We start from the raw sequence: 27,985 nt of genomic DNA on the forward strand, positions 1-27,985 counted from the left end.
GTGAAGTCATGTCATTGATAAGGTAATGGACCCCAGATCATGAAGCTTCCCTGTATTATTTATATTCGCTGTTAATCTTTATTTGTATTATATTTATAATTACTGTTCATCTTTACTTTTATCTATTCATTTATTTAAGACGTTTTCCTTACAATTCCCTGGTTTTTACGGAAATAAGAACGAGCAGTGAAGGAAATGATGGACTAATGTCAATACGTGGCCACTGGTTAAATGAAGAGATTTAAGAACAACACAAAATGGGAAATTTGACAACTGGATTACAATACCCCCTGTGGAGAGAGGTAGGCAACAGGAAACGGATCATATAAGCACAAGATGGAGAAGTGGCACTTCTCTAATGCCCCCTATGTTTCGTCTTAATTTAACCACCCAAATCAAAGCTGCCCATGAATCACTATTGAACAGAAACAAACACAGCAACCAAACTTCTTTATTGAATAAGCAAGCAAGCAAATGTCCAGCTGAAGTTGAAGCAAGCAACTGCAGTTGTTAAATACAAGGAGGTGATTAGAAGTTATTCTAGACTGAAAAAGTGCTGACTTTCATTATGATAACCACCAATAAACTTGAATTGATATAACATAAGAAGACATCCTAAATATATAGGCTACCACAAAAGATCAAGAAATTCTACATGGAAGAGAAAACAGTAGCCTACTGGACGTATATTTCCTATCATAGTCCCTTCACACCAGGGCACAGGGTTAAAATATTAGTCTAAGAATATGGTTCTCATTTTTGTCGCTTTTATAATCTGTTTGAGTTTGAATTTACTGCCTGACATCAGTGAAGGCTAAGAGTGTCGTTGTTCACATACCACAGTACTGTATAAACAAACCTGCCCCACACTCATCGGGTGAGACTGCATGGACTCTGCAGCTAGTTGGACAATAAAACCAATACAGCGAAGACGTGTGCTCTTATTACTGTGACTCACGAAGGTAGAAAGAATATAAAAGGAATATAGAAGAAGTCGAGTTGACGAAGAGTACACACTAACGCATAATGGCTTTAGAAGGTTATGGGCCCAGGGTACGCATAGAGTACCAAAAGTAAGCGAACAGTGAAATAAGTGTCGTAAAATGAGGGGGAAAGAATTTATTAGAAGTCAAACGACGTCATGTATTATCCCCCAAGACTACAAAGGTACCGTGACACAGCGAGATACACAAAATGGCGGGCAAAGACAGACAAAGAAAGAAAGACATGAAATTCTGGATGAGTCGAATTATTTCCATTGGGTGAAGAGAACTAGAGCTGCACTCACCCAGAAAAGGTGGTGGGAATGCAATGATCCAGGATACGTTGAAGATCAAGATGACTGCAGGGACGCAACTACAACATCAAAGAAGTAATGACACACTCAGTTATATCACAAAAACTGTGGATAATTTGGATCTGGACGACATCATCGAATGCACCAAAGCAAAAGAAGCCTGGTAAATTTTGAGCGATATCCACACAAAAATGGATACATTTCAAATAGCTGATGTGTTAGAAGAACTGTGTGGATGCAGAAAAACTGAAGAAATGTTTAAGAGGGATTATATAGCCCATGTAATCAGATTAACCAGAGATGTAAATGCAGCTCTGGGAGAAGAAGTGGCTCAATTTGGAGACTCAATGGTGGCTGTGTTCGTGCTTAGAGGTCTTAAACATATTCCCAAGTATCAAATTTTGCTGGAGTCACAGTTCTCAAAAATTGAAGATTTAAATATTAAAAATGTAATACTGCTTTTCAAGGAGAAGCAGGATAAACTTGAGGCAAGAAAAGAAGAGGAATCTTTAGTCTATAAAAGAAGCTTCAAGAAAAGAAAATGGGAATTCGAGCACAAATTACGGAAGAGATGACGCAAGAGGCTACAAGAAAGAAGACGAAAGATTTGTCTGCTGTGCTTGTAGCCAGCCTGAACATGTAGCAAGAAACTGTCCAAATTTGAAGAAAGAAGAGATAAGGAAGAAAGAAGGTACAAGACAGAACACAAACAAAATAAAAGAAGCAAGAAGAAAATATCAGGGAGGAAAGCAAAATATGACAGTGATGAAAACAGTGAAAGTGAACCTGAGGAAGAGGAGCTAACAGCAAAAGTTGCCAAAACCAAAACAAATAATTTACAAAGGCAATTGTTGCTGTAATTAAAAATGAAAGTGAAAAGACAGAAAAAGTGAATGCAATGGTGAACAAATCATCAGTGAAAGAAGAAAATTCCAAATTAATATGTAACTTGGATTCTGGTGCTAGTGATCACATGACACTTCATAAAGACATACTTGTTCATTTTGACAGTAGCATCACAGGTAACGTAAAGCGGGGTGATGGAAAGAAGTCGTCAGTTCTAGGGAGAGGAAAAGTGATCATGAAAATGGAAGACCAGTTTGATGGACATGAGTTAACCTTAAAAGAAGTACACTGTGCTCCCATTCTAGATAAAAACCTGATGTCTGAAAGAAAATTTGATGAAAAGGGTCTCAAGTTAGTTACTTACAAATGGGTTAAACAAGTGAAAGATGTGAAAGAAGTATTTCTGAAAGGATACTGGAATGAAACAGCAAAGATGTATCAGTGCAAAACCAAGAAGATTTTGCAAGGAACTGAAACAAATTAAAGAAGAATGAAGACAGAAATTACAGGGAACCGAGCAACAAGAAGACATTCCTGAAAGTCAGGAAAACAATCAAGAAAATAAAGAAGAAATTCCAAAAGAACAAGAAAGTCAAGAAAATCAAGAAAAGCATCAAGAAACTCATCAAGAGAACCATGCTGAGGAACCCAGTTTGAAAAGGTCTCAAAGGATGAAGAAACTAAAGAAGTACTATTGTTTCAAGGTCAAGACAGATTTGCAGCATTTGCCAAAAGATCCATTGACTGTCGAAGAAGCATTCAGTTGTCCCGACAGAGACAAGTGGGAAGCTGCCATGCTGCAAGAAGTGGAAAGATTAGAAAGCATGGACACCTGGAAAATAGTGCCAAGACCAACAGAACATAAAGTGATTGATTGTAAGTGGGTAATCAGAAGAAAATGCAACGAACTTGGTGAGGTAATGATACACAAAGCGAGACTAGTGGCCAGAGATTCTGCCTAGCACCTGCTGTGGACTATCTCGTTATGCCCCACTATTGGCCTTAGCTGCTGAAAATTCAAGGTCAGTTGAACAGCTTGATGCAAATTCAGCCTACCTAAACAGTGGACTTGTAAGGGACTGCCCATGCGGTCCTATGGGGACACGTGTGTGTGAATCATCCAGCGGACAAAACAAGACAAAGCATCCCGCTTTCTCTCTCCCTCCCGTGCGTCAGCTGGAGGGGACCGCTAGAAGGAACGCAACTTCTACCATACAATATTCCTGTCTGTTTCTCTCTAACCATTGTTGTCTCAATTCATTGTATTGCTATGCACGCATTCCAATCATGTACTCATAATGTTCCACTGAATCTTCTGTATCAAGCTGTGTGTATGTTTCTGTTTGTGAAGACACCAAACGTCTCGTCATTTCGCATATATTATGCTACTGCATTGTATTCATTAATCTGTCTCAAATCTCATGCAAATGTCCATATGTGGAATTTCCTGGCCTTTCCATTGATATATGTTTTATCATTGTACGTTTATTATGTCTCTCACAATCACCATCTGTTTGTCTGTCGACAAGCACAGATGTCCGAAATATAATCTCTCTTTTGCCTTGTCTGTGTGTAGAAACTACTTTGTGGCTCGCACCAGCCAATAACAATTTCGAAGATTCTGTACATTGATTCAGTATGGAACCGCTAATAAACTAGGCAACACTCAGCTAGTATGTCACTCAATAACTTGTTTACAGACTCAAGGAAATCATATTTAGGGAACAACCAAAGGGATGTGAAGTTGCAAACAGAAAACATTTTGTTTGTGAAGTGGAGAAAAGTATCTATGGCTTGCCTCAAAGCTGTAGAAATTGGAATGGAGAACTGAACAAGAAGCTGACAAAAATGGGGATGATTAGATCTGAATAATTATAATGAAGCAAAAACAATCATTACTGGAGTTCATGTAGATGATTTCATCATTGTTGGAAATTCGGAAGATGTGACTCATTTCAAGAAAGAATTCCAGAATTATCATGCTGTAATAGAGCTGAGAAAGGCATCAAATATTCTTTCCATTAAATACATCAGAAAAGATCCATCAACAATTCTGATTCACCAGAGAAACTACATTCAAGAAGTACTGATAAATCGAAATCTTGCCGAGTCAAAAGGGTTGTCAACTCCATTAGCCCTAAATTTTAGACAAAAAGTCCCAGAAGAAGAAAAGTGTAGAGGAATCACTGGTAGTTTATTACACCTGGTAAATTGCAATAGGCCTGACATTGCTTTTGGCACTGGAGCACTGTGCTGGAAAAATCAAGAACCTCACAAACAAGATCAGAAGAATGCAAAACATCTGCTACGATATCTCAAGAAGACTCAAGATTTAGCCATTTGCTACCAGACAACTCAAGGATGCCTAACAGCATGGGAGGGTGCAGACCATGCAAATGATCATGATGGATTTGTAATCATTCTAGCAGGCGGACCAATATCATGGCAAAGCAGGTAGCAGAGAATAACTACACTCTTAACAAATGAAGCAGAGTGCATAGCACTTTGTGAAGCAACCAGTGAAGTGGTTTATTTCAGAAAACTGCTTTGAGAACTTGGATTCATGAATTTTGTCCACAAACCAAAAAAAAATAAATGTTAACAATCAGGGTGCCACAGCCTTAGCAAATGACACTCATTGCTCTGAGAGATCAAAGTACATTGACACCCAAAAGCATTTAGTAACTAGAGCAAATCAACCTGAGAAAACTCAACATAAGTACATTCCATCATTTGGCTGATCTCCTTACCAAGATCATCTGTGCAGAGAGGACCCAAGAACTGATCACTAAGTTAGGACTATGCTGTAAAAGTGCCATTGATTTAGACAATACTTCACTTGTCACTGATACAAAATAATTATTTTATTGTTGTCAAATTTGCAAGTTCTTATTTTTGACAAATATTTTGCAATGTTAATTTGCAGTTTATTTGTTCTGCTTCTAATACTTACTGTTTGCATAATATCATACCCATCATTATTTACATGTTTTAAGTGCAGCCATTAAGTGTAAATGTTTGACGTCCTATTAAATACTTCCGTTACAGTACTGTATTCTCTTTATCATCTTATTTTTGTGTACTTACACATCATTTCATATACTCAAATATTAGGATGTACTCAATGGGAATATTTTGTTTGTAATGTCAAAAGAAAATATTTTTTGTTTTGTCTTTTAAAATAATTTTTCTTCTTTACCCAGGTTATAACAAAACTGTTCATCAAGAGGTGTCAAAACATTAGTCTAAACACATGATTCTCAGTTTTGTCTCTTTTATACGTTTAATTTTTTTTAATTTACCGTCTGGCATCAGCGAATGAGATGGCTAGATCGTCGCATAGGCCTTCCAGAATATAAACAAACCCACCCGAGATGGTAAGAGCTGCAGTCAGTGTTGCCACAGCTTGTGATTTTTCACAAGATCTTGTGAATTTGGCTCTCACCTTGTGATCTTGTGAAATAATTTGAAAACTTCACAAAATCTTGTGAATTTCTGTCATACTGGGATATAAATTAAATAATTATCAATATTTATTGAAAATAAACATAACTTAAAAATACTATTTGAATTATAATATGTTTCTGGTGATCATCTTATCATTAAAATAATGCATCCATTGCTGATTAAAGAACCATTGGGAAATAATAAGAGCAAGTTCCAACAAGATTGTCAAGTGTTTATTATTTAATAGAGTCGTTTACCCAGATACGAAAAAGGTTTCCACTTAGTGAAAATAATATATCAGCCTGTTGAATATTTTGGAACCTTAAGTGGCTTTTTCTCTAGAGAGAGAGATCTTAAATTCATCTCTAAGCTTGTCATTCATTTCCCCATACTTGTAAAAGAAGAGGAATTAGATAAAGTTCAATAACAATGACGAGACCTCTTATGTGCAAAAGAAAGTCTGAAACACTTAGATCGATCTGCAAGATCTGTTTGGTTTGAACTTAATCAAGTAAAGGATGGACTTAGTCAACCGAATTTTGATTTGCTTTCCAAGTTCATGTGTGGTCTCTTAGCATTCCCTAATTCATCTGCTTCTGTTTTCCCTCTGAGGCATTGCTGCCTCGATCTTAATGGCATAGGTATTAATTGTCACTTCTTGAATAGTGAACTTTCAAAGTGACAACCTTCATAAATAAAGAGTTTCTATAATACAAGATTAATCTACAAGTGAAGAGAGAGGATGAAATTAACTCTCTAATGCTGTGTGGGTTAGGTATGAAATTCTATGTTAAGTTCTATTTGATAATGAATTATTAAGGACTTTTACTAATTATTCTAATGAAAATTTTATTTTGCTTAAAATTTTAAGTATGTATAACTTTCAGTTATTACTCTAGAGCACTGTAAAGAAATAAATATAGAGCTGTGAATAGTAACCAGTACTGTCTATAACTCGGATGGTCTAGCATGTTTGACATAAGGCGATTTTTTCTTTTTTTGTTTGTCATTCGGAAGTCAGAAATTCAATATGAGAATATTCGTATTTCTTCATTATACGAGAGAGAGAGAGAGGATCGAGCCGCACAACGTCCAAGAATGTTCCACAAGAGGTTGCTCAGACTGGTGGATTTGAGAGCTATCTCACTTTTCATTGAAAAATATCCAGTTCACATTCAATTTTCACATAGTTCACTTCATCCATGCAAATACCATTATCCAATAACCATTATACTCGTTTCCTCAACTCAGTCCTTAGTGGGTGGGTAGCTTAAAAATCCTTTTCCGGTTATTTCTGACACTCACTGAAGGGCAAATTTCACAATGTGTTTTGCAACAATTTTACAGATGGATTCCCTTCCTGACTCCTCCCCCTCCTTCCCATCCGGGGTTGGGAAACGTTTCATTACTAACAAACAGCAATTATTATCTAAGATTAAGCATATGAATTTCTTAGAATATATAGCCTTAACCGAAAAGTAAATAATGTCTATGCAAATGTATGAAGGAAGTTATATATATAGATATTATATGAATTCATCTATAAAACCAGAATTTTTAGTCGACACGATGAATGTATGCTTATAAACAACATCCAGATCATAGAAGATTTAGTCACTGAAACGGCATTCAGAAGTTCTTGTCCCATTTTATTTCTGTTTCTTTTCGTTTTGGTGTCTGTGAGAATAGAAAAAAAACTTTCAGTCTCAGCTTTGGAGTTGGGAAGGATTCGACTCATTTTTGCTAGATATACAAAATGTTTAAATAGTGGATGTTGATAAAAATTTCCTATGCAGGGTTTTTGTCAACATAAACTCCCATTTAGTCATTTTAATCATTTTGGGCCATTGACTCGTATGTCCATCATTGCTGACGTAGAGAAATGGCTGAAGGCCCTGATTTCATTATTGGCAATGTCATTTCAGCTGTGATGTGTTTAATTTCAGTAAAGTGTGCTGTGGGTTGCACTTGTGTTTTACGATGAGTTTACACTAAAGAAACTCGGCTGGAAAATTGTTCTTGTGGTTCCAGAATCATGGAACATTTTGGAACGGCAGCATATAAACCCCTGTTAGCACCACATACGGCACTCTCTTCCTAGACACTAAGTGAAGAAGAACCACTGCAGGTGTTCTGACTAGGAAGGGGTTGATGGCGGCATAAGTGCACAGCTGTGAAGTCCAGCACCCCTGTTTTTGTTTTGACTTATCAAAGCAATCCACTATGTTGAAAGGACAAGAAGCATGTCCAGTGACTGAGTAGTGTGTGAACATTTGTATGGAACTTGAACCAGGTAAGGTTACCATATTTTAGACACTTTTTCTGTGTTTTCAAGTAACCCACACACAGACCAGAATTCTTGCCGTTGTGTGCAAAGTAACTTTAGGTATCATTGTTGGAGAAACCTACCTTGAATGAGTCAAGTCCGGCACTGAGGATCTCAGTGTAATTTTCCTTCTTTTTTTTATTGTGAATTCAGCTCAGTGTTGTATTGTTTTTAAAAGTAAAGTAAATGTGCGTAGCTTGGGCAGATTGTTTATAGTTTATTTTTGTAACAAAACTGTAAAAACGCCTTTGTGTTAGGATAGCTACCTATTGTGAGTTTTGGTTGAGAGTCAGTGTCTTGTATGCTTACGTATCCCAGCCCAGAACATCAGGCACATACCTAAAGATACAGTTCACGTTGAGGAAATTCTCGACAGTGGATATTCATCAACTTTTTTTTCTACATTTGTTAGAACCCAAAACTCTATTTTCAGTTTCAGTTCTGAGATTTCCTCTCCAACAAAGCAATGTTACTTTCTTAACTAACAACACTAAATTTTACCTGTAGGAGACTATAAGATAGGGAAGTCTGTCAGTCAGTGCATCCTGTTGGAACCAAAACAACAAGCATACTGGTTAAAAGTGGCCAGTTTCAGTATTTTGTAAAAGAGGTAAATGTAATTTTTAAAAAACGAACATTTTCAAGAAAATTTTGCTTAGTGAAATCACTACAACCAAGGCTGCCTGCAAATCATGAAACGTGGCCCAAATCAACATCATATAATGTTATAATGATATCGTTTGTTAACCCTTCCTATAAAGAATAAGTGTTTACTAGACAAATGTTTATGTGTGGATGGGGTTACTAAAATTTAATGCTGAAGTGAAGATCAAATCTATATTTGGTCAAGTCACCCAGGATGGCGTCCTAAGGCCGACTGCTTCTCTGTCCTCATCCCTTAGAGATATCTCTAAGCTAAGGGTTCAGTTATCTTGATGCGTTCTCTCCTGTTATTTCTAACGACAGCATCTCCCTTTACTGATCTCTCTGTCTCCAAATCCTCCATCACTTTATGATTCCATATTGCCTCCAAAATGGATACTCACTCCTCTGTCAGTTTTGTTATGTTAATAATACAGACTTTGTAGGTCAGTTCTGCATATGCACTGACAGTAGGCTATGACTTGTCTCCTATTCCCCAATGATACCCGAGTACAGAGTTAATGAACATCACTATTATTATCTGGTGTGTGTGAGTCTAGGGATGACGATTTCCCTTATCATTGTAACCTTATTGTACCTTTGGTTCGTCTGAGTGCCATTAAACTGCAATTCCCTCTGAGCAACTCATTTTCATTTATCTCTTTTATTATTACCCATTTGATTCGTTTAACCTTTATTCATTAAATTAGTTTTAAGTTTAAAATCAACAAGTGCATTTCGATACCCCTCTATTTTATTTCATTTTTCCTGTGTTCCAAGTTTAGTGAATGGTGAATTATAATTTGATCTGGTAAACTTTGCATTGTGTTCATACTTTCAAGTCACACAAGTAATCTATAGAAACAAGGTGACATATACTGAGTCCTCTAAGGACTGAAAATCAACCTGTATGTACTTGTAAGATTTTAAGAGAGAGAGAGAGAGAGCGAGAGAGAGAGAGAGAGAGTTGCACCTACCTCTCGTCGCATCTCACAGCCACTTATGATACGAATCAAAGAAACGAACATAAAACATAATATTCATCGATCCAGTGATTGCCACTTCAGTATGATGTCATCTGGCAAATGAGAGATTGGAAGGAACATCTGAGTGATATTTCGATGTTTGTATGACAACTCTCGTTACTGCGTTGTGCTCAAACCTGGCCTTATGCCAACACGGGCTCTCTCTTACTCTTGGAGCAGCCTGTAATGTTGTTGTCCTTTTCTCTCATATAGAAGATTATTTTGTTAAAATTTTAAATTTTACCTGGAAAATCAATGCGGGCGCCTTCTGCTGAAATGTTTCCACCCACGAATTACTGGTTTTATGTGTTATTTTCTAACCCATTTTCATCATTCACAATTCCCTGCCCAAGACACACACACACGTGTGTGTGTGAGCGAGAATTTAATTCTGCCACAGAACTTTTGGAAAAGATTCAGTGTCTTGACAGGCAACATTGGACAGTTGTACAGCAAGATGAATGTCTCCCAATTTGTCGTGTTTTACAAACCCCTTGTCCTAGAATAATAAGAATGATCTCATTAATGATGAAGTCTAGTTGAGCAGTGCATGCATTCAATGTTCATGCTGCTGAGGGAGGCCATTAGATTTCAGGGTTCCCTCGGAGGATCATGACACGAATGTCGCCGGACAGGTATTGAATATCTTATGGAGGCCTCATACGAGTGAACTAAGTTCCAAAACCTGCAATAGCAATGCTGGTATACAATGCGTGGCTTCCTTTTTGCAAATCATTTTAGATGGTCAATCATTCAAACACTTAATTGCTTGTGCTGAAATTCGTGTCTGAACAACTGCGCTTAATGACTCCAAATAAACTTGAGTGTTCATCATAGTTGGTTTCATTTTCACCTTGGTTATATAATTAATTTCCTCAAAGTTTCAGACTCTTGACGGATCAGAAATTCCTAACATTGCCTCATAGTTATTCCACCATCAGGAGATTGTTTGTTTACAAACAGCTCAGCCAAACAACAAAACAAAATGACACACATTTTCTATTATATACCAAGAATAAAGATAAATCACTACTACCCAATGACAGACAAAATAGTGATACTGATGGAAGATGAAATTCAGGCAAAGCCATATTTTGGTTATAAAGGTGGGAATATTGTCGGTTCAGCCTTTGACAGCAGTGAAGCTGCAAAAGTGCATTTGCTTTTATGATGAACACTCTAAAGACCAAATTCAAAGAAGTTGTAAATATCATTCCCTCTAAAAGCATGAAAGCTGATGTTCTCCACTGCACATTGAAGAAAGTGATCATAGGCTTAGAAAAAATATGTTTCGCCTTGTTTTGCATCATAACAGACACCAATGCTATCAATGGGAAAGCAATGTCCTATTTTGCCAGTTCTCCGCACCTGTCTATAATGTATCCCAAACCCTTTCAGAATAACAGACCTTTTTTGTACGTTCTCATTTAGCTTGATTTTTTGTTTGTTTGTTTGTCTTGGTCAAATCTTGAAACTCAATTTTTTACCTGTTCCTTTCATCCGATGGGCTTGAAATTTTGCATTGTTAATCAGTCCCGGTGACAATGCAACCTTACACGATCAGTAGGTCAGCAGTGACCTCTAGTGACCCTACAGTGACCTCTCCCAGTATCTCAGGATTTGTATGAAACTCTTCGGATTTTTCACAACATCATTGACTCAGTAGAATGAGTTGATAACTACGAATTTTTCAAATCTTTTTTAGCTGTATATAATATTAATTTCGTTAGATACAATCATAAATTGGTTACAATTTCTGTCAAAACTAAAAAGTATAAAATAAATATATATAAAAATTTTTTTAAACATACTTTTGTTAAAATGAGACTAAAAAGTGAAAAATAAATCTTTTGAGACACAACAGGATTTTCTTATAAATAATCATGTCTACAAAAATAAAAGTGTAGGCGCCAAACATGGAAGGAATTGCTACGAGGAAAGGAATATATTTTTTATTTCTTGTAGCATTTCTTTCAATTTTTCGGGCTCATGCTTTTACTTTTGTAGACATGATTAATTGCAAGAAAATCCTGGTGTCTCAAAACATTATTTTTTTACTTTTTAGTGGACTTTAATTATACCATGTTTTAAATTTTTTATATTTTTTATTTTCTAGTTTTTAGTTTTGACGGAAATTGTAACCGATTTATGATTGTATCTAACGAAATTGATATTCTTTTGAGTCAAAGAAGGTTTGAAAAATTCGTAGTTATTAAATTATTCTACCGAGTCAAAGAAGTTGTGGAAAATTCGAAGAGTTGCATACAGTTCCTGAGGTACTGGAAAAGGTCACTGTAGGGTCACTAGAGGTCACTGCTGACCCACTGATCATCTAAGGTTGCACTGTCACCGAGATTGAGTGTCTGTGTAAAATTTCAAGTCCATCAGATGAAGGGAACAGGTCGAAAATTGAGTTACAAGATTTGACCCAAACAGACAGACAGTTAAATAAAAGCATGTGAAAATGCAGCGCTTGTAGTGAAGATTTGATGACGTGTCCAGATAATGAGGAGAATTTTTCAGAGAGCCACCATGACCTTGTTGGCATCAGTGGGGGTTCGTTATTTTGCCCAGATGATTTTACAACACATGAGTAGTTATAACATCATCATTGCACATCTGCAGTCATATATAATGCTCTTGCTGATGACGATGCCTTATTTCAAAATGATTTTTGCGATGAAGGCCACACGACAGAAACTATAGCAAATGGAGAGGTGAAAGTCCCTGGCAACTTGCAAGGGACGCTTATAAAGTAAAGTTGTGTTTTTCAGGAACTTAATCTTGCGATGTTGCAAATATAATCAACATTTCTCTTACTAATTCATATTGTAAGTAATGTAAAGTGAGCGTTATAGATACACTTTTTAATTTTCATGAGCAATTTACATATAAATCTGACAGCTTTATAAGTGGACACTTTCTAAGTGCCAGGTAAGACGGGTATTCGGCATGATTGCAATTAACGGATTTAAGAAGGGGAAATCTTGAAGGTAAAGGGTATGACCCTTCCTAAAGGACACATGACCATAGCTGCAGGAATCATTAATGGGAATAATGTTGGGGACTGGTGGAAGTGTTCCGTGTGACGTCACTGATCATCGATGGTGATGTTATTTAGTCTTTTTAATGATTTATTTTTTATGTTTATTGTATCGAGTGGAAATTGAACCACATATATATAATAAAAGATAGACAACAATGTTATGAGGGAACAATAACGGGTTGATGTTGCATGTGACGTTACTGGTGGACTGATAAGATGATGATTACCTTATTTCTATGTGAATTGTCTATGTTTTTGTGGTTTATTGTAGTTTATTTAATGGGTTTTAATTTGGTCTTTCAGTCTCCGGTTTATCGTATCGACGATAAAATTGTGGTTTATCTTTTGGTAGGCAATGGATGGAGCCTTTATCATTTTGGAATTTCGAGTTGTTTTAAGATATTTTTATGGTTTATTAAACCATTTCTTTTCTCTCTGAGGTGTTTTTGTGGTTTAATATTCGTTTTAATTCGGTTTATTTCTGGTTTCTGTGTTATTGTGTCGACTATAAAACAACAATTTATGATTAAATGAATGGAAATAATCGAATTATTTGATGTTGAAGATAGGCCTACTCTCTCTCTCTCTCTATATATATAGACAGATAAACAGGTATATAAATAGGAGTAGATAGACATATAAAGAAATATATTCAAAAAAGAATTATATTAACATATAGGCCTAAGGTCACTGAACTCGGATCCGGCATCACCACAAGTTATATGAAATCAAATACACTTGAAATACCGGGCAAACCCAATGACTGCATTCGTATTTGTATGCTTACAATATTTTGTGTTGTGAGTCATAAGTACAATATTTTGTGTTATGAGTCATCATAAGTACAATATTTTGTTTTATGAGTCATCATAAGTTCAATATTTTGTGTTATAAGTCATCATAAATACAGTACTTTGTGTTATGATTTATCATAAGTACAATATTTTGTGCTACAAGCCATCATAAGTACAATATTTTGTGTTATGAGTTATAATAAGTACAATAGTTTGTGTTATGAGCCATCATATGTACTATATTTTGTGTTATGAGCTATCATAAGTGTTAAATGTATGTTTTTTTGTCCAAAAGAATACTCTCGATCTTGTGTTTACGTTTGTTAAAATGTACGTTTAGCGTCTAAAAGAACGCTCCCTGTTTGTTTACATTGTATTAATATGTGGAAATTTAAGTAGATTACTGAGTATTGCTAAACTTTACTTATATGACAATTGTGGAGTGTGTTTAATCAGGTATATATGTGTTTGTGTTGTAAAACAATTATTGTTTTGCCCTTTATGAGGGTGACGCCTTTTGAAGTTCCCCATTCCCTGTGCTGTGTCGTATTTATGCCCGTTCTTTTCAGAGTTTCTTGCTATTTTTATATTGAAGTTGTAAATTGATGTACCAATTGTGTTTTGTATCTTGTTTGTACCGTTATTGTGAATTTTTGATTGAACTGGGAATTATAAAAAAGAACTGTGGAACCTGTTACGTTCTCCCCAAGCTGTTTGAATTTTGAATTTTTTGTGAGAGGAAATAAACGATTGAAGGAAGCGCGCGTTTCTCTCTCTCCCGTGAGAAAGTTGAGTATTGAGGAGATAATGTCTCATGATGAGGGGCCAGAGGCCCCAAATAACCTACAATAAGTACAATATTTTGCGTTATGAGCCATCATAAGTACAATATTTTGGGTTATGCGTCATCATAAGTACAATGTTTTGTGTTATGAATCATCATAAGTGCAATATTTTGTTATAAGTCATCATAAGTACAATATTTTTTTGTTATAAGTCATCATAAATATAATATGTTTTTGTAAGTCTTCATAAGTACCTGCGAACCTTTTCAAGAATACATAAGTGCCCACTTATCTGCAAGATGTACTTTCTTACAGGTGTGGTTTGAACATTACTTGTGACCTTCATATCCTCACATATCATCATGATCATCACCTCTAATGCTGCATGACAAAAGAGCCTCTGTGGAATTCCTTCATCTTTCACAAATCTCCATTTGTCTCCAGCTTCCTCCCATATCTCCCATATGGGGGCAGCGCCACCAGTGCACCTCATGCGGTACACTGTAGGCATTACTTTGCAGCGTCCCTTCCATGGCCCCTAGATGCTGTGACCCCTTTTCTTCCTTTGACTGTACCTCCGTTCATATTCTCTCTCTTCCATCTCATTCCTCGACTGTCTCCTGACAACTGTAAAAGCTTTTTATTCCATTCCATGAAATCTCATTTTAATCCCAGTTAAACTTGTTAAGGCATTATACATTATAGAACATTAACACATGGGAAAAAGTACCGTAACAATGAAAAGTCTTTACATATCTTTCATTGTATTTAGCACCATTAAGGTTAAGTCAGGCAGCCCATTCCATCTTTGTTGGTCATTATTGCTAAACAAAATGCAGGGGGCTGATAAAGAGGCTTACATGTCTGTCAGTTTAATACAACGACTGTAAATACTGGTCTCATTCACAGTTCATGAAGTTTATACAGTCTGCAGTTGCTTTCCAAGTCTCTGAGGCAACACAGTGTTGCGCTTTCTTATATCAGTGACATTTTGGATCTGTAGAACGACACCCATCTGTGCGTAAAGTCACATACTTTGTATCATTATATAATGGAATGTAATGTTTTGGAAGAATTCAGAGATAGCAATGTAAATGATATGTCTGAGATGGTTTGTTATATGGTAAATAACAATATGGTTAAAAGAATATTATAAGTTTACAGAGTTCGACATACGTTATTATTAAATATTTTTGCTCAATGACTGGATAACTATTAATGATTTTTACAACATTTGTAAATAAATCAGTTTTATTATGATTGTGTAAAATACTGTTGAGTGGGCTTGTCAGCATGCTGACATGTATTAATGTCAATAAATATTTTGAAATTGAATTTTGAATTTGATCTGTGTGATGACTTTAGGTAATGCAGGTAATTTGGAAACCTCAACCGTGGGATTACTACTAATAATATTTTGCAGTAAAATAAATCAGATTAATGTTAAAATAATATATATAAATTATAAATATTACATTCTTAGTTTAAAATGTTAAAATGCGGAATTTTAACCCATAATTACCTAAAATAAGAGACCTATAGGTCACACCGAGAATGCCTTATTAAATTAATTATATTTATCAGTAAAATAACTCGATTTACAATTAAAATAATATGATTGAATTGAATTTATTACTTTTTATCAATGTATCATGTTAAAATACGTCATTATTAACCCATAAATAAGTAAAATAATCTACTATATTAGCGATACACTTTTGCTGTTCCAGTAATTATCAGGTACGGTAGAAAATAAGTAAATCGCCAAAAAATGCTTCACTAATTACATTTATAAATACAATAACTCGATTTTATATTAAAATAACGTAAGATACTAACATTTATTACCTTTGGATAAATTTAAACTTTTAAAAACGTAATTTTTAGCCCAAATTGCCTCAAATAAGGGACCTAATCCTCTTGGGTGGAAAGTGGCCGAGTGACTCTCGATGTAAACAAACTTCGTCCTGCAATTGCGGCGCCAAAGAATGTAGGAGAAATCAATCAATTGCGACCGGAAATATTGACTGAATGATCGAATTGAAGGTCACCAGAGGTAAGTGAATGATTGAGGTTGAATTTGCGAGGTTAAAATAATGTTAAAATTGAGTTTTCCTTTTAAATATGGTCGAATTAAGTGAGGCATTTCCCTTCTCTTGAAGGCAAAGGTTACGATCTCAGTCCTGTTGAGGCGTTATTTAATAGAGTGAAACCGTTGTTTCCGTTATTTAATCGATTTAAACCGTTGTTTCCGTTATTTAATCTATTTAAACCGTTGTTTCCGTTATTTAATCTATTTAAACCGTTGTTTCCGTTATTTAATCTATTTAAACCGTTGTTTCCGTTATTTAATTGATTTAAACCTTTGTTTCCGTTATTTAAATCGTATTCAAATAAAGCTGAAGGTCAACTGAGGTCATTCAGTGATTAAAGTTGATTTTGAGTAAATAAAATTGTGTTAAATCCGAGATTTTAAGTTAAATATGATTAATTTAAGGTTACGATGGCGAGTGTTGTGTAGGCGTTATTTGAGCCTTATTTAACTGATTTCAACTGTTATTTGCGTTATTTAAATTATGTTTTGGCTTTGAAGTCGCTGCCTAGCGGTTGCTTTTGCATTGGGATTGATTGTTTCAATGGTATGGAAAGCATAACCAGGCCTCTGTAAGGCTAGACTGGGTCAGGCTAGGCTAGGAGTCAGTATTAGCTTTATTATTTTTTTTTTGAAACTGGCTTTGTTGAAGTTTCTGGGTTTCGTTTTGACCAATTTGCTTTTCAGTTTCCTCTGGTTAAGCAAATGGAAGCCTACCCAGGTCTTCTGGGTTAGGTTGGGCTCAGAACCAGGTTAGGTTAGGCTAGGAATCATTATTGCCTTTTTTTATTACTGTTTATTTCATTGAACTTTATTTTATTGAAGTTTCTGGTTTTGATTTGGACCAATTTTCCTTGCAGTTTCTTTGTCAAGGTGAATCTGTAAGGGTAGGTTAGGCTTGAGGGTATAGGAGAGGCTTTGGCATTTGAAGATTGGTTGTCATAAAAATGGCTCTTATTCCAAAGTACAGTCAAGTGGAAGACTACTACTGTGCTCCTCTGGTTTGGCAACTAGCTGTTTTTCCCACACAAATACAAACCTGTGGTCTTTACACAGGATTTTCCTTGCAATGCGAGCTGGAACGGACATTAACTTTCAAACAAGGTTGTTAGCTACCAGTGGTAAGGGGGAAGCCGCCCAACTTGCAGGAATCAGTCCTTGGTAATAGTCTTCAGTTTTACCATAATATTTTTTTTTATAATCTTTGGTGGTAATTTTGTTAACTTTCCAGTTTTATTGCAGATAATTGCTTGGGTATGGTCTGTCTTGCAGTCATTATGGCCCATGACATAGAATTTTTAAAGTGAATGAGGAGAAAAACTAGTAAAAGAAAAACATTATGTAAGCCGAAAAACTCTAAAAGTCTTCACTTGATCAAACTAAGTCACTAAGCAAACCTAATTGTCTCGAAATTCCTTAAAAGATAAACCAAAATGGTTGTAAATGAGTTTTTTTTTTCACTCTGGGCAATTTTTCTTGTGCTTCTGCTTCAATGTAATTTTGTTTCTGTAATTTTTAACAAATTAGAGGATTTCCATGATGTGTTTTACACAAACCTGGGGTGCCGAGTCTGTCCTACCAACCTAACCTGACCCTAAAGGTTTGGATTTCTGCTGGGAAGTCCCTTGTGTTAGAAATAGGGAAGCTGCAGTAGGCTAGTAACAAAACATTTCTTAGTAAAAATCATGTGGAAAACTATCATAAGAATTGCGTTTAGAAAATGTATAAAAACCTACTTTTGCCAGAGTTGTATAACTAAATCAACTTGTCAAGAACAGAGTATCGTGATGCCAGTGTAGTTTATGGCACTTGTATTACTGTATGACAGATATGGGAACCAGTGAAATTAATTTGTAAGACATTAAAGGAGTGTTTTAACCCTTAAGAGATGGGCTAATTATATATCGTGCAACCCCCGAGACTGGGCAAACGTTAAGGTTGGCCAATTTACGAAAAACCACATCACTGGAGAGCGGAAGATATGCAAATATGTAGGAAAAAAATTCAAAAAGATTTTCCCTGCCTTCCAAGGGAAGTTGAAAGTGACTACTGGTAGTGCTCGAGTTACGATAATTCGCCTTACGATATTTCGAGTTTACGATGGGGTTAGCATTACCGATACGACAGTATTTAGAAAATATTTTAAGATTTCGCATGGGGGCAGGCAGCAGCGTACAACACACAGCGAGAGAGACCAACTTAAATAGACCAACTTCTTTTACTCCAGCTCTTTATTCCATCTTCTAGTTAAAAAAGTAAAATAGAATGATAAAAGTATTCTTAGTAACGTTATACTCGTGTAAATGCATACAGCCATAAACAACTCAACGAGAAACTGTTGTTATGCTGATAATCGAATTGGATAACAACTGTTTTCCTTGTATTTCAACCATCGTACAGTTAAATAATTACCGTAGTTATGCTACAAATTTAATGACATTAAGTACAATACGACTGATATATTTTTAAACTATACCCTTATTCGCTTTGGATAAAAGATCGGCAAGGAAATATACAGCTAGAGTAAATTTAAGCTGCAAGTTGTAGCTGAAGCTGAGAAAACAATGTTCAAGCTGCTAATGACTATAAATTTTCGTGCACCGGCAACATGGATGAAACTCGACCGCAAATAAAATTGGAGAGAAAGTATTTTAATCAAAACTACTGGACATGAAAGAACACATATTACTGCTCTTTTCATGCCGATAAAAGATAAATACATAAAGCTTGTACAGTATTGTAATGAAATCAAGAGAATATAGGGAACGGAATCTTGATTTTTTTTTATATAAAATAAACATGCCCCCAAACGGCCAGCCGCCAACGTCATGTCGTCATCTGTTAACGAAAAAAATAGCTAAATTAATTTCACAACACTATGTATTCAAGATATATTTTTGACTTAAAAACACTTCGTATAACGAAAAATATCCTTGTCCTACATAAATAAAGTATCCAGAGACTCATTTACGCTAACTGGAAGCAAGAAAAGCTCTGAACTGAGTTAAACATGGCGAAATAAACTTGCCACACAACCGACCTCCAAACCAAAGCATTGATTGCTATGATCGCAATTTATAATACAAAAGCAATATAAGAATATATACAATATTATTGGATACAGTGTAGTAAAGCATAAGTTTTTAAAAGATCCACGGAAAAGATGCACATTCGTTATGTCGATGTTTGTATAATAATGTTAATATGTGAATATAGAGTACAGTATAATGTAGGCTAGGCTACCAAATGACTAAGCCTTGTTTGTTATTCAATTTCTCTTTATACTGAATTATCATAAGTCAGTCTGCATTGAACCTGCAGAATTAGCTTATATTGATAATTACTGTACAGTATATGTATAGAGTATACTGTGTAGTGTAGGCTAGGCTACCATATATGTATAGATGGTACTGATTACCCTAGTGTAGGCTAGGCAATATTCAAGATATCGCATTTTTTAAAAGTAAAATGCATTTTTCCTAACATACAAACTCGAGGTCCTTTACTTATATGGGGAATACTTTCGGCGAAGCTGAACTGGCTGCTAAAGACTTACCAGGCATGTGTTGGTATTACTACCAGCCAGGAAGATGGTTGGTAACATTGGGAAACCCACGGTACCAACCGCCCGGCTTCACGCATTCACTTTACTTTCTGGTCTAGGGCAGATTGTGGGGAGGCTGAGGTGGATAACCTGAGTAAAGGACCTCGGGTTTGTATGTTAGGAAAAATGCATTTTACTTTTTAAAAATGCGATTTGTTCCTACACAAATACAAACCCTTGGTCCTTTACTTATTTGGGGACTCAGGATTCGGTGGGGGGAATCGGAGTGGAGGTCTCTGAATGACTGGAAGTTCAACCGCTCCTTGTGTTCTCCTGGTGTAAGAGCCAGGAGGACATGGCCACCGGACTGTGATCACCGTTATGAGAACTTTAGCGTCACGGACCAGTCTACTAGACTGCCCTTGCTGTGACGAGGTTACGGTAGGTAAGCGAACTCACAGCGAGGTGAAAGCTAGAGAGAACCTTTCCCAGCCACATAAGAGGTGATTGGGAAATGTCAAGGACTAAGGACCAACACGAAGAATTGGTTTGGTAGTTAGCCCGCAACCCCTTCCCCACCTTGCAGGGGAAAGAGGGGACATTACATCTAATGTGTACCTGAAAGGCAACAAAGATTACGATACTCAAGGAATGAAACTCACCTGCATCTGACGTCTGGTTCAGCTTGTACAGCCTAAACTCTCTGCCCGAGGGTAAAAAGTTGGATGATGGGAGGGAAGAGAGAGCCAGTCACTCACCTTTCATGCCCAATTATGCACGTACAACAGAAGAGACACAACTCTGTCCTGTACAGGAGCTGGGTAAGTTACACAACTTGTTGAGCAGCTACCACTGGCCCCAAGGAGAAGGTATCCAAGGACCGATGGGTAATGTCCCATAGGTAAAAAGAGGTGAATATGGTCTGGCGTGACCACACCCCCGCTCTCAGTATCTGCTGAGCTGACAGGTTCTTCTTGAATGCCAAAGTGGGTGCAATCCCTCTGATTTCATGAGCGCGGGGGCGCAGAGTGCTGGTGTCATCCTCCCCAGCCACTGCATACGCTTTCTTGATAACCTCACAAAGCCAGAAAGAGAGCGTGTTCTTGGGCACCTCCTTCTTAGGGGTTCCGGTGCTAATGAAGAGTCGCTGGCACTCAGGCCTGAGGCGCTGTGTTCTCTTCAGATAGCGCCGTGGCGCCCATACAGGACAGAGTAGCAGCTCAACAGGGTCATTGTCTACGAAGTCACTCAGGGATGGGATCGTGAAAGACTCAAACCGAGCGTCAGGGACCGCTGGGTTTTGAGTCTTCGCCACGAACTCCAGGATGAATTCGAGCATCACCGATGCCCACCCCCTTGAGTGTTTAACTGCAAAGGAAAGTCCCTGTAACTCGCTAATCCTCTTCACCGATGCCAGGGCTAGCAGGAAGACGGTCTTGAGAGTCAGATCCCTGTCTGTGGCTTCTTGCAGTGGCTCATATGGGGCACGAGTCAGGCTCCACAAAACGAGAGACACGTTCCACTCAGGGGCCTGAGTTCCCTGGGTGGGCAAGACCGTTCGAAGCTCTTCATCAGCAAAAATATTTCCAGGGAGGACGAAATATCGATGCCTTTCAACTCCAGGACCAGGGCTAAGGCCGCCCTGTATCCTTTTACTGCTGAAACGGATAGGAGCTTCTCCTGACGAAGATAGACGAGGAGATCCACTACCTGCTGAAGAGTGGCTCCGACAGGAGAATAACCCCGTCTACGACACCGACCACAGAAGACGGCCCACTTACCCTGGTAAACCGTCACTGAGGACTTCCTGAGGTATTCTGCCATCTCTGTTGCTGCCCGACGAGAAAAGCCTCTTGTTCGCAAGAGATGGTGGGTAACCTCCAGGCGAGAAGAGACAGGGAGGCCACAGCCTGGTGGTACCATTCTACGTGAGGCTGACGAAGAAGGTTGTGCCAGAGGGGAAGCTCTCTCGGAACCTCGGAGAGCAGACAGCAGGTCTGGATACCAAGCGGCCTCTGGACGCTTGGGGGCCACCAGGATCATTCGAAGGTTCGTCGACACCAGAACTCAACTGAGAACTGGGCGAAGGAGACAGAACGGGGGAAAAGCATACACTTCGAGGTTGTCCCATGAGTGTTGGAAGGCATCTTCTGCAGCTGCTCACAGGTCCGGTATGATAGAGAGGTAGGTTGGAAGCTTCCTGTTGTACCGAGTGGTGAACAGGTCCACTACTGGACACCCCCACAGGTCGAAAAGCCTGTCCGCTACACTCTGATGGAGGGATCACTCGGACCCCATGACCTGATCCCGACGGCTGAGCATGTCCGCCAGGACATTTCTCTTGCCTGGAATGTACCTGGCCGACAGCTCCACAGAGTGGGCTACTGCCCACTGATGCGCCTGCAGCGTCAACTCGTGGAGAGCGCGGAAGACAAGACCCCCTTGGTTGTTGACGTATGCCACTACAGTCGTGTTGTCGCTCATCAACGCCACCGAGTGTCCCATCAAACGGTCCTGGAAGCACTGAAGACCTAAGAATGCTGCTTTCATCCCCAGGATGTTGATGTGAAGGCGCCTGTCGTGTTGGTCCCACACACCTGAAGTCAGCAACTCCTCCAGGTGTGCACCCCAGCCCTCCCTCAATGCGTCTGAAAAGAGAAGAATGTCTGGAGGGCGAGAGGACAGAGGTGTCCCTATGCAGAGGTTCCTGTCATCCATCCACCAGGAGAGATCGTCTCTTTTCTCCTGAGAGATGGGGACAAGAATCGACTGGGGATCCCGAGACTAATCCCAGAAGTCCCTCAGTCTCCACTGGAGAGACCGAAGGTGGAGCCGACCGTGTGGAACGAGCTTCTCCAAGGACAACAGGTGACCAATCATGACTTGCCACTGTTGAGCAGGCTGGTCCTGTTTCGCCAGGAACTGCCTCGCCATCTTCCTGAACGTGCTGATCCGAGCCTGAGAAGGAAAGACTCTGCTTGCTGCTGTGTCGATCAGCATGCCCAGATACTGAGTCCTCTGTTTGGGGGTGAGATCTGACTTCCCGAAGTTGATCACGACACCCAGTTCGTGGCACAACTTGAGGAGGCGATCTCTGTCCTGTAGCAGCTGCAAGCGGGAGCTTGCCAGGATCAACCAATCTTTGAGATACCTCAGCAGACGTATTCAACGCGAATGGGCCCAAACTGAAATGAGGGTTAACACTCTTGTGAACACCTGCGGAGCGGTCAACAGTCCGAAACAGAGAACCTTGAATTGATAGACCATTCTGTTGAGGACAAAGTGAAGGTACCGACGAGATGATGGATGGACCAGCGATTGGAAGTACGTGTCCATCAAATTGACTCAGCATGAAGTCGCCCTCCCTGATGGCTGACAGTACTGTCCGCACCGTCTCCGTCTTCAACCGTGCCTGGCGAACGAAATGATTCAGGGGAGAGAGGTCGATCACTGGCCTCCATCTCCCGGAAGCTTTCTCCATGAGAAAGATCCTGCTGTAGAAGCCTGGGGACCGATCCTCGACGACTTCGATGGCTCCCTTGCTCAACATAGTTCTGACCTCCTGAAGAAGGGCCTGTTTCTTCTGGGGGTCTTGGAGATAAGATGGGAACTGGACCGGAGTGTCGGTGAAGGGAGGCAGTGACTCGAAGGGTAGAGAATATCCCTCCTGGAGGACATCCATCACCCAGGTCTCCACTCCGTATCGCTGCCACGTTGCTCAGTGGCTTGATAGGCACCCCCCTACCGACTGCAGCATCTGAACGGGCTCGCCGTCCTTAGTGAGCCCCTCCCCTCTTCTTCTTCTCCTTACCTTTCCTCTTGGGGGCGACAGGTTGGCGAAAGGGACCTTGCGGTTCCTTCCACGGAGGCGAAGAAGCAGAGGTCTGGACTTTACCCCAAGCGCCCATCGAAGCACCAGACTTCTTCGGGGCTGGGGTGCTAGCCTGGTTCACCGACCGAGCCGCAGGATGAGAAGGCTGTGCAACACCTTTCATCGCTGCCTGATGGACAAGACGGTTGCGTTCGTTGGCCTTCCTCTTGTCCACCGCAGCATCCACCTCTCCCCTGGGGAAGAGGGAGGTGGAGTCCAGAATGGGTCCAATGCGCAGAGAAACTGCAGCTTCGGTGCCCACTGATCTGTAGATCCGGGATAATACCGCATCCCTTCTCGTCAGTACCAGGTTTCCCCAGAGGTTTGCCGTCTGGTGGGTTATAAAGGAAATAACCTTGGCCCCTGACTGGCAAAGACTCCTGAAGGTTGGGTCGGGTCTTCACTCTAAACACCAGACAAAGACACAATTCTCGACAACGTGAAGGCCCAGTTCTTGAGCCAGGAGATCGCTTGGAGAGCAGACAGAGCCGTACCCTCCAAAGTGTTCAGCTCAGCTTGCGTGAGAAGCGCCTGCTCCCCATTAGCTGAGCTGAAGTGACACCAGTAGCTAGAGGAGTTAGTCCCGGTTCCACGACCTTCTGTTGCAGTGCTCCTTCTGATGGCACATATTATCTCTTCTGCCTTGGGAGAGGGGGAGGTAACAGCTCTGTGGAACGAGTTGAGCGAAGCGAAGACGATGGTCCAGAGACCAAGTCGTTCACCTGCTTGAGGACACTGTCTGCCAAGGGAGACCATGGTAGACCAAGGGAGGGTTTGGGCTCCCTCTTGGAATCGTAGAACTCCTCCAACCTGGATGACCATTCTTCCAATGGAGTTGGAAGTGGTTCCTCCAGACCGTTGTGCTGACGGATCAGCGCAACGACCTCGACAAAATCCCTCTGCATTTCCGGAGTATCCGGATCTCTCGGAAGAGGACCTTCGGAGAGATCATCATCTGGAAAGGCCCCACCCGCAGGATAGCCCGAGACAGACCCTATCGTCCAGGCGTGTTCTAGTTTTCTTCAGCATCGAAACGGATGAAGAAGGCTGCGGGGATCCCTTCATGGTTCCTCCTGACGCCTTCGAGGTCGAGACGTCCTTGGGCACCTTCCCTGCTGAACCTTTGTCCGATTTGGGCAAGGGTGACGGGTTGGATGGAGGAGAAGCCCGAAGGCGCCTCACACTGAGGGACCTGGGGCAACCCGAACGAATTGTAAGGTCTGTAAGGTAAGGTCCCTTCTCTATTCCGTGCTTGAGCTCGCTATGGAAGTCGAGACTGTGCGGTCTCCCATAGGAGACCGTGCCTTCAGCGATGCTCGCTTGGGAGGCGCCGAAACGGAACCAGTCCGGGAGGACGAAGCTCCCAGACCGTCTGAGGAGGGTACCGAGGTGCCTTTCTCAGCGAGAGACCCGGCAGTCTTTCCCCGAGGAGAGGACTGCGCCCCCTTAGAAGAGTGAGTCTTCTTAAGGGGGGGAGGGACCACCCTCCCCTTCCTAGCCCAATTGGACTTAGAAGAGGGAGGGGAAGAGGTAGACGAAGACGAGGATGACGAAGATGGGGATGGCTGAAGGGCTTGCTTCTTCATGTTTTCAAGCTATGACAAGACCACATCCCCCAGTTTACCGAAGACAGACCAGGGGTCAACAGGAACTGGGGCAGGGACAGCAGCAGGGTCAATAGTCCGAGGGGACTCATGCTGTGGGCGTACGCTGGCAGGAACAATTAGAGACCCAGGAAACGTTGTGAGGTCTGGAGTAGGCACGGGTAACGGTGGAAGCGAGGCAGGAGGCGTGAGAGCGTAGCCGGGAGGCGGCGGAGTGACCGAGCAGACTGGACCAGCAAGCGTCGACACAGATGGCAGGAGTAGGAACCGCACCATAGGCATGATGAGTTCCCACCGAGGTCACCACGCTCCTCGGCAGCACAGCAGTGACGGTGGTGGTCGTGAGAGCATCAGCCGTATGGGTAGTGGGGGGAGGGAGCAGTACTCCCGCCCGTGCAGCAGAGCTGATATGCTCGAGGAGCAAAGGAAGATCAGGGTTGCCAACCATCCCGAGCGACTCCCACACCTGACTCAAACCTGGCACAGAAACCAATCCTGAGGAAGACAAAGGCGGGTAGGGGCCCCCCCCCTCAACTCAGGGACCAGGGACTCTGGGTGAGGGGGAGAATTGAGAGCAGTGTAGGCTAGGTCCACCGATCTTGCCTCTTCTGTGACCGTGGATGCAGACACAAGGTACAGGGAGATAGATTCAGTGCTGGTAAGGGCCAGTAAGGGTAGGCCTTCGGGACTCAGATACGACTGAGAAGGATTAACAACTATCGGAGTCGAAAGAGCCGAAGACAGCCCCTCCGACGCCTTAGTCTCCTTACGTTTGTATCTGGGCCTCCGAGAGTATCTATCCCACTGCTTGGGGGACCAAAGCCTACACTCATTGCTGGGATCATCAACAGTACAATCAGGGGGGTCCTTGCTCACTTTCCTACATTTTACACAAAGTGAGTGGGGGTCAGAATCCGCACTTCAGCGCCACACTTTTTGTCCTTGCCAGGACAAATCCGGCACACAGGCTTATCCAAATCATGGGTGTGTAACAGATCGTCCATAATTACAAACACGCACAGTTATACAGAGTAGCAAGCCTAAATGAAAAACAGGAACAAACACACTGTGAAAAGGTTGAAGCTCTAGCATCCAGAAAGGTCTGAGCAGAGAGTAGGGAAACACGTCCGCATCAGACGAGGCTGGAAAGTAAAGTGAATGCGTGAAGCCGGGCAGTTGGTACCGTGGGTTTCCCACTGTTACCAACCATCTTCCCGGCTGGTAGTAATACCAACACATGCCTTGTAAGTCTTTAGCGGCCAGTTCAGCTTCGCTGAAAGTAATCCCCACATAAGTAAAGGACCAAGGGTTTGTATTTGTGTAGGAACAAACGATTTTTTCAACCTACGTTGGGTTTTTTGGAACCTAACCCCATCGTAAGTAGGGGAATACCTGCATTTACAACCCTGTGTGGGGCCTCTTTCACAAAACAATTTTATTTTACCAAGTTATAAATGTTTTTTAATAATTTACTTTATTTTATTTTGTAAAATGATATTTTAATGATAAAATAAAGTTTGTTCATACTTACCTGGCAGGTATATATATAGCTGTATTCTCTGAAGTCCGACAGAATTCCAAAAACTCGCGGCACACGCAGTGGGGCCAGGTGGTTAGTACCCATTCCCGCCGCTGGGAGGCGGGTATCAGGAACCATTCCCATTTTCTATTCAGATTTTCTAGTGCCACTGTCTCCTGAGGGGAGGTGGGTGGGCACTATGATTATATATATCTGCCAGGTAAGTATGAACAAACTTTATTTTATCATTAAAATATCATTTTGTTCATGCGACTTACCTGTCAGATATATATATAGCTGAATCCCACCATTGGAGGTGGGAAGAGACAGAATAGGATTTAGGAAACAAATATATGTAGGCGATTGACGCCTTGGTTCCTTACTTGTTAGCATAGCTGACTTCGTGATTACTGTCACCCAAGCCTGCTTCTGCTTTACTAGAGTCTCCAGCAAGGTAGTGACCTATATAGCCGGTGAGTTCTAGATGATCTGTCCACGGGGCGTGACCACAATGGGACTAGATCATAAGACCATACTGTGAGAGCAAAAGGAGCAACGACCAACCACCTGACCGAGAGCGTCAACAGGACCTGCCGAAGGGACGCCAGATCGGTGGGAAGCCCCGTAATCAACTTACAGCTTTCGACATGCCCTCTCCCTGGTCCTGGGGTTTCCGACAGAGGTCCAGGCCTATGTTAGCATAGCTGACTTCGTGATTACTGTCACCCAAGCCTGCTTCTGCTTTACTAGAGTCTCCAGCAAGGTAGTGACCTATATAGCTGGTGAGTTCTAGATGATCTGTCCACGGGGGCGTGACCACAATGGGACTAGATCATAAGGCCATACTGTGAGGGCAAAAGGAGCAACGACCAACCACCTGACCGAGAGCGTCAACAGGTCCTGCCGAAGGGACGCCAGATCGGGGGAAGCCCCCGTAACCCTCTTGCGGCTTTCGACATGCCCTCTCCCTGGTCCTGGGAGTCCGACAGAGGTCCAGGCCTAGAAGCGTTATGGGACCGATCTGACGTAAAAAAACAAAATCAAGATTAAAATATACTTCCTAACCTCTAAAGGATAGGATGAGTATCGCTCTCTGCCCGCAACACTGTGTCTGCAGAAGTGACAACAGGTCCTGCCGAAGGGACGC

General features: G+C 40.6%; 2 protein-coding genes across 5 annotated transcripts in view; both read left to right on the plus strand.

Moving 5' to 3' along the window:
* The window catches only part of LOC136838168 (uncharacterized), an 864,161-nt gene that overhangs the window by 631,496 nt on the left and 204,680 nt on the right, over positions 1-27,985 (plus strand). The window lies entirely within an intron of this gene.
* LOC136838185 (gastrula zinc finger protein XlCGF57.1-like) overlaps positions 16,129-27,985 on the plus strand; it is an 87,776-nt gene continuing 75,919 nt past the window's right edge. For 2 of the 4 annotated variants that reach the window (XM_067103064.1, XM_067103065.1), the window contains exon 1: positions 16,129-16,264. In XM_067103064.1, the coding sequence (XP_066959165.1) occupies positions 16,240-16,264 (25 nt within the window). In that variant the 5' untranslated portion in view covers positions 16,129-16,239. The remainder of the gene's footprint in view (positions 16,265-27,985) is intronic. The other 2 variants (XM_067103061.1, XM_067103063.1) reach the window with 1 other exon arrangement.

The sequence above is a fragment of the Macrobrachium rosenbergii genome, unplaced genomic scaffold (genome assembly GCF_040412425.1).
Source record: "Macrobrachium rosenbergii isolate ZJJX-2024 unplaced genomic scaffold, ASM4041242v1 171, whole genome shotgun sequence".
Classification (NCBI taxonomy): domain Eukaryota; kingdom Metazoa; phylum Arthropoda; class Malacostraca; order Decapoda; family Palaemonidae; genus Macrobrachium; species Macrobrachium rosenbergii.